At 38.1% G+C, this 8,350-nt stretch overlaps 1 protein-coding gene across 1 annotated transcript in view; it reads right to left on the bottom strand.

Moving 5' to 3' along the window:
* Positions 1 to 7,565, bottom strand: part of LOC111871296 (vacuolar protein sorting-associated protein 13B) — a gene marked incomplete at its 5' end in the record, with an annotated part of 17,436 nt that extends 9,871 nt beyond the window's left edge. Inside the window, 4 exons of the mRNA XM_023864299.1 lie at positions 692 to 851; positions 2,248 to 2,534; positions 3,529 to 3,822; positions 7,134 to 7,565. Of these exons, the coding sequence (XP_023720067.1) occupies positions 692 to 851; positions 2,248 to 2,534; positions 3,529 to 3,822; positions 7,134 to 7,565 (1,173 nt within the window). The remainder of the gene's footprint in view (positions 1 to 691; positions 852 to 2,247; positions 2,535 to 3,528; positions 3,823 to 7,133) is intronic.
* Positions 7,566 to 8,350: the final 785 nt, after the last annotated feature.

The following is an 8,350-nucleotide window of genomic DNA, read 5'->3' on the forward strand; positions in this document are numbered from 1 at the left end:
AGGCTTGCCGAAGCATCCCAACAGTCTCGGCTGCAGTTTTCCCTAACAGAAAGCAAAATTTCACGCACACTCTTTGTTCCTTCTGGTCGGCCATCTCACTAATCGCCAAAGGGTTGAAACAGGAACGCACACAACAGAGCACCGCAGACAAACCACTTAACTCAGACTGACGCCAGCTCACTAACAGTCGCGGGAGACCCCCAGCTAACACCACCTAGCAGCACAACTCGTAACTACAAAGCATGCGCGCGCAACAGGTCAGTTCCGGTTATTTTTGGGTCCCCCTTTGTACAGTCATTCTGCCTTCCACGTAACTTCATGCTTTCAAGTTTACCAACTAAAACTGTGTATATATTTTTCATCTCAACTGTGTGTGCTCATCCTGTCCAACCTGATAATGCTAATAATATGTGGTGAAGAATACAAATACAATTACAAAATTTTCTGCATTTCTCTGTTGATTCAAATATTCTCCCCAAACCTCTATCTGCAGACAGTCTGAATTGAGAAAACATTACACTTACCAGGTAAGGAAGGTAAATAAAATTATCAGGCTAGTAATTACGTATGGAACAGAGGAAGGAATTAAGTAAGAATAATGGAAGATAATATTATCATTTGAGAATTCAGAAATGGAAACAGCCACCACTTAACACAAAGCAACTGCAGAAATTTACATAAGAAACCATACCTCGAGATGAACCTTGAGGCCAGGCGTGTCTATAAGGACTTTTGCTGGAACAGGTAGATATGAGCGGATCATATATAGGGGGCACAACATGGCAAGGATTTTCACACCTTGCCCAATATGCTGGCATATCACACGACACCACACACTCAGAAACTGGCCCCTATTATGAAACAAACACAACTTATCATAGTGGTTTACTGTATACCTTCAGATTTTGGAATGGCAATATGCTCAACTGTAGTAACATTTCAAACACAGTGTGTTACTGATATTGATATAGTCTGGGACTCTATGTCAGAGAGTCAAGTCAGGATGTTAAAATTACATTTCTAAACCAAGACATAAGTTGAGGTCATGTTACAAATTATTCAAATGTCACCTCATACTTCTCTCATATTAAGACTGTGAAGTAAAGTTCAAAGATTCTGCATCAAGAACTCACAGTGCAATTTGCCATAAAGGTTGTCATATCATATAGTAGGAGGTAGGGAATTATTCATCAGTGAATATTTCAGAAAGCTTCGGTTCTAAATGCACAGTCTACTATACAGTGTAGTGAATTCTTTATTGATTATGACAACTTTCTGTGTGTGCAATAATAAATATATTTAAATTATTCATAGTTTACTGAGTACAAGAATTTTTGTTGGGTAATAAACGTTGTTTATACAACAAAATCACTAGTGTGCTTTTCATCTTTGGATGACATTTTGCTTCCTTCCATATATTTGTATAGTTCAGCTCATATCCCACATAAAGGTGTATAATGCCATGCTGTTGTGGCAGAAGGTCATAATTTGATTTGGGTCTTGTCTTCCTTCACAAAAATAAACTAGCAAAATATCTCTTCTTCACTTGGAAAATGGCAGCTTTCCTTACTAACATCATAATATATAGTAGCTGAAGTGTTAAGGAAGGAATAAGATTCATATTATCACAGTCCCTGTGCTTTTCTTATAGAGGACATAATGGGGGAATAAGGTGCCTTGGACTTGAACCACATGTATGTGGCAGCAGAATTAACAATTTTATTGGGTTCTCTCCAAGATGAACATCTTGTCTACCACTTTTCTACAGTGCAGAGTTAGGGAAAAATGGTAGTAACAATGGATGATCCCACTGTTCTCGTGATCCTAGTGTCTTTCTTATAGAGAAAGAAGTGGGGAGTAAGTTGCTTTGCAACTGACCAAATATTCTATCATTATGTGAAATTTGGGCTAGATATATGCAATGGTGTGGAAATGCTGAGAAAATAAATGAAATGGATGGATGGGCAGACAGATCCTCTTTTTTATACACAAGAGATTCAGGGGACCTGAGTTTCTGGACTATTTTTATAGGAATTAATTTTATAGAGTAAGAAAGCTTCCAGCTTTCTTATTTTAATATCTCCACATACTGAACATAAGAGTAATGTAATTTATTTTACTGATATCTGAGATTTGCTATCTGGAGGTTCTAAATATAGATTTACATTTATAAAACTTAAGTCACCAGTGACATGATATCCTATGCTGGTTGCATGCTGTACAAATGTGGTGATATGTTTACTTTACCTGTCATGAAGAGGGACCTTAACAAGCCAGGGCTGTCCAGATCTGGATTTTTCTTGCAAGGGAATGTCTCCAGACCAAACGCTGTCCAGTCCATGAAATCTAATTCTCATTGCCACTTTTCTATTTGCATCCAAAAGCACTGATGGAGGGGTGCTCTTGCCCACAGCAATAAGGCTCTGTCCTTCTTCACCTTGAGACCCACAAGCCTCATCTACCAAGGGTAAAATATGGCACTCTAGGTGCTCTGCCAGGAGATTTGTGACAACCAACTGGCCTGACAGGGTTACCTGTGTGGTATTAGAGAAAACTGTCTTTGTCCTCAACACAGACACTTAGGAACATCATAAGAACTTCTCCGTTTTTACTATTTATTTAGATTAATAACATGTGGAGATGCAGTAACCAGCTGAGAACAAGTGTTTGAGTGATCCTGTCATTTTATACTGGTATGAGTGTACACTGAATGTGATATGCATTCTGAACATCCATCAACAAGTACAAACAATAAATCTGTACATGCATGATGTGCAGAATGACAACACTAACAGCTGGCCAAAGGCTGCATTTCTTATGGTTCATGCTAGTGACATGATGATATGCAAAAGAAAAAAGAAACAAAAACCACACAAACACGCACACGCAATAAATGTAACAAAAATGTTTTAGCAGGAAATTTGTCATTTTCAGTGTTTTTCACTGTTTATACAAACTACAAGGGCATCTGATTGCACAGCTGGCTGATCCACTATGTTACAAGCTGGAAGGGTGCAGGTTCCAATCCTGATGAAGTCACTGGATTTTTCAATTGATCTAAATCTTCCAGCCGCACTATGGGCCTAGGGTCAACTCAGCCTCTAACAGAAATGAGCGCCAGGAAGCTTCCTGGGGGGTAATGAGTGGCTGGCATGTAAGGCTGACTCTAGAAAATGTGGGAGCCTCAAATTCTCACAAACCCATGGGCCTCCACAGCCTGTTACAGGGACAGTTTTACCTTTTTTAATACAATCTACAATGACACTTGTGTCTCAAGGGATCCTCTTCCATATCATCAATCTATCACATCTGTCACCTTCAATATTTATGCTTCCAATTACTTGGTTACTATCATACTATGATGGTATGAACCTTAGCATTATAAACCTACCTGACTTAAATATAAAGTGTGTGCTGATTTTTATTAAACAAAAATGAAATTATATAGTGTTACGATAGAACATGAAAACAATGAAGAAACAAAATTAAATCTGCAATAAGTAAGATGTCCTCGATACTGACACATACCTGCTTCTGAGTGAATGACAATGACGACACCTTCACAACAATACTAACATCTTGCATACAACAGTCTGCTAAACTACAGAGCTGTAAGCCATCCACATCAATGGAAAACGGCTGAGACCACACCCAAGCACCTTCCTCCACTCCTACTCGTAGCACCTCTTTGACTCTGTGAGTACGCCAAGAGTAAAAATGACACTGACGGCTACCCAGAAGTATGTCTTCATCCGTCAGTGCTTGTCCAAATCTTATTGGATGTGTCGTGTCATTGCAGATGACGTATCGACTCACAATGACCTAGAAATAAGCACAACACCTTCTACAATGCTACTCATATACAAATTCAGAAAGGTGTTAGTCTGGTTTGGAATTTAATTCCACTTTCATTACTTGTACTCATAGCGATTTCAAATTAATGTGTTGGTGTATGATCAGTTTTATGTACTAATAAACCAGAAAGATTACCGAAGGTCACAATCTTCTGAGAAGTGATGCCATGGGCTTGAAAGATAGATACTGATATAATGGTACTGGTAATTATTATAATGAAAGATAATTATAATGATTAAAACAGAGGCGTGCTCGGAAGCCATGACGGGGAGCAATATATTTTGATATAAATTCAATAAAAATAAAAATGAAGCACTTAATAAATTTTACTGTTTAACTGATAATGTTGGATGACTAAACCAAAATAGATGAAATGGGTAGAACATACAGCATATATGATGCAAATAAGAAATGAATACACAATTTTGGTTGGAAAACTTGAAGGGCATTGTTTATAAGGAGGATAACATTAAATCTGAGGAAATGGGCATAATTCACATGGTTTGGTATGATAAACCTTCATGTTCTATGAAAGCCAGTAATTTCTTTATCATCTGAGTTACTACAAAGTTTTCAAGGAAGACCTGGTAAAATAGAGTACATTAATCAAAAAAAAAATCCCAACAGAAGCCTAAGAAATATTCACAAATATATTTACACTAAGAGAGGCATATAACAATACTAAACTTGGCAATTACAGTTCTCAAAACTGTTCCCAAACAGATGAACTTTTGTAAATGGCATTTTCACTCTGAACTATTCAAAACTGTTTGAAAAAGAAAGACAATATTCACTGCTCTGATGTAAGATGATGTAAGAAAGATCTGATGAAGGAATTTTAAGTTATTTTTGCACTGAAATCTCTGGGCTTTCACTGCCGTTCCAGCTTTGACTAATACTGCATTGCGATGATGGTAGTGATGCTATGTTCAAGCAAGCAAAGCGAATTATTCTGGTCACTATATAACTGAAATTGCAACAATTCAGATATTCCCATAGGACTTAACACATTCTTTTTAATTCTATTCCAGCCTAAACACTCAAAAACGTTCTATGTACATTATAAATCTTAGTGTTTGAAAGCATCTCTGTCTTCTCCCAACCTTCCAGTGACATCTGTTGAAGAGTATACGTCTTGCTATTTTGATATATTATATCAAATATGATGGCAGTGTTATTTTCAAATACAGTGAAACTCCCATTTAAGGTCTCTTTGGGGATCAGTGAACATTAAACTGAGTACTATTCTAAATGGATAAAATTTAACACTCAGATTATTAACTTGGAATCACTAAAATTGAATGTTGAATGAGGGACCATTAAATAAAGAAACATAACTGGGGGTCCCACTTTCCACATTATTTGTTTAACACATAACATAAAACATAACCTAACATAATATTTATCTCTGTAAAACAGAAGATAAAGCCTATAGTTATAATGTGTTTCAATAAAGGTAAATGTGTTCCTGTGTTTAATCAACACTTTGCAGACCGGTGGCATATTTTTATGCCCAGCGCTTTTAAACGTGGCAGACTGGTGGCATGTTATTATGATTTTAGGACACGTTATGTTGAAACACATTATACCTTGCACTGGCGCCAGGCAGACGCATGCCGGGTGTGTGACAGACCTCTTGAATGTTTGCTTCGCAGTCAGTAACATGACCCTGCTGTTTATGACGAAACTGTTTTCCTTTCCCACTCCAAAAGAAAATGCCTTTGTTCATCTTCCAGCTGCATGCACAAGGCAGGAAGTTACTAGTGCAAAATGGATCAAGGTCGGAAGATGTTGAGGTCCAAAAATTTTCTCAGAGAACATATCTGACTTGTTCTCCAATGAGCTATCTGACGTCCCTTGTGAGTCTGCTAGTGACAGCGACTCACAATCTGATAGTGAGTGTGGCAGGGGCGAACAAAAAATTGTGGCCACAGACAATACAAGTGAAAGTAGCTCCGATGAAAGTGCAGGTAGTAACATTGAGGGGACAGCCACATGGGGAAAAGCAGGCAAAACGTCTACTTTGGGACAGTTTACTGGAAATCCAGGGGTGAAACAAATTCCATCGGACCCAATACAAGCGTCTGAAGTAGCAGAACCGTTTTTTGGAGATAGTTTCTTTGACATGTTATGTCAGGACACTAACAGATACTATCTCCAACACCGTGAAGAGTATGACAAAAATAAGGTGTTGAAGTGGGTGGATGTCACTTCAGCAGAAATATTTTTTTTTTGCAGTAATCATTCTAATAGGGCATACAAAGAGGGATAATCTAAAAGAGTATTGGTCAACAGATCCATTTTTAGAAATTCCCATTTTCAGCAAACAATGAGCCGTTAGAGCGTGGTTGATGTTCAAAGGACACATGGACAAGTAAAGAAGCCTATTTGTATTTCTGAGTATAATATGTTCATAAAGGGAGTTGATAGAGCCAATCAATATTTGGTCTATTATTCTCTTCCTCAGAAAACAGTAAAGTGAACAAAGAAAGTTGCCTTGTGGCTTATAAATTATCCCATTTTCAACTCATTTTTGGTTTTCAAAAATCTAAACCCTCATTCAAAATTGAAATACAAGGCATTTCTGCTGAATGTGGCAAAAGCTTGAGCTACAGACCACATGGTGGCGGCAGACACAGTCTTAGTATGACCGGGGCCGTCTACTCCCACCCCACGCAGGCCTCATTTTGACCCCCCTGGGCGACTCTCAGGTGATATGCGGAAACATACCCTCGTGAAAATTGTGAAGAGTGAACATGCCAAGGGGAAGCAGCCTTCTAGACGATGTTGTGTTTGCACAGTACACAACAAAAGGAGTATGACTGTCTACATGTGCACGTTCTGTGTAATGCCACTTCATAAAGGGGAATGTTTCCAGAAATATCACACTCTCAAGCACTTCTAGGAGCATTGGTAAGTGTTCTCCAAAAATTTTAGTTCATAAAATTAATTAGGAGGTTTTATATTAATTTTTAAAGTGAACAGTGCATAAGTTATGGTAATAGGTTTAAAAATGCCAGTCCCCAGGGTGATTTAAATATTTAAATCGCCGGTCTGTGAAGCGTTAATTTAGGCTCCATGCCATAAAGACATGCAAGGGAGTGGAGGTATAACTTCATGCATTCTTAAACTCAGCATTGGATGGAGGTAAATGGTTAGCTTCATTCACTGGATGCTTTACCCTCCAGGAGACAAGGGTAAGTAGTGGGCTATTCCTTCATATTTACTGCAACAATGCTTCACATGTTGAAGGATCACACAAGAGAAATTAAGTTTACCTGGAATTCAGCACTGGGTGCAGGTGTGTCTACATCCCATTCATAATTACGGAAAGCTTGAGCCCAGAGTTGTGCTGATACTGCCAATGTGTGTCCAATTGCAGGTCCAAATCTCACAGCTATGGGTTTTGTAACACAGCTAATAGCAGTTGTATCACCCACTGTCAGTTGTATTTTAGCTTGAAAGGGCTCAACTGCACACTGTTGTGTAAGATATGCATAATCAATGATATCACAGCGAAAATGACTGCTCAGTTCAACGGTACTGACATTCCCACTTGACCACATGCATATGTACAAAGATGCGTTATCCAGTGCAAAGGACATGAAGCACTGTGACTCAGGTGTTAGCTGGTCTAAAGAGAATTGCTTCAGTGATGGTGGCAACGGTTTGGATGTGCTGCTGGAGGTCACATGGTTATACAAAGAAACCTGTAAGCACATACACATTACATTACTGTTTCTGTTTACCTGACATCACAAAAAAGCAGCAATTAAAGTACCTGTACTTTTTTATTTATGTTGGACGCGCTGCTAGAAACAAGCGAAAAAGCATTTTATATATAATTTTTATTTCGTGCATCCTGTTGTGTTATTACATACAATTTCTTTACTACAGTCCATCACAACACAACAATATATAAGACAAGGCTAAAATTAGCTTGGCTACATGTTTCGCTATTAAAGCCATCATCAGGCAAACACATGACTACCACATTCACACACCACTGAACTGCAATTACAATGGTAAAGCTGGACACTTGATAATACATTATAAAATACATGGTATTGTGACGCATTACCTCACGTCCATCACCGCGACAACTGCTACAATTGGAACGGACACTTCCACGACAACGAATACGTGGAAACTGTGGAGTTTTCACACCGACAAATCGTAGCAACAATGAAGTACAAATTTATTCAAACGAAAGTTATGATATAAAATAAGGTTAAAACTCTTTATGTGATATTCTATATCATCAAGTCAGGTTGTTGCAATTTTGTTATATTCTCACAGACATAATGGTATATTCAGACTTGTATACATGTAATAAACTGCTTGGAGGCCTGTGGTATAGATGTATTATAGTTTTGACGTTAATCTGAAAATGATGTGAGAATAATGGTATTAAGTTTATTGTAATTAACTACTGATTTTGGTATCGATGATATATGAGGGGGGACCCAAAAATAACCGGAACCGACCTGTTGCG

The sequence above is a fragment of the Cryptotermes secundus genome, unplaced genomic scaffold (genome assembly GCF_002891405.2).
Source record: "Cryptotermes secundus unplaced genomic scaffold, Csec_1.0 scaffold825, whole genome shotgun sequence".
Lineage (NCBI taxonomy): Eukaryota > Metazoa > Arthropoda > Insecta > Blattodea > Kalotermitidae > Cryptotermes > Cryptotermes secundus.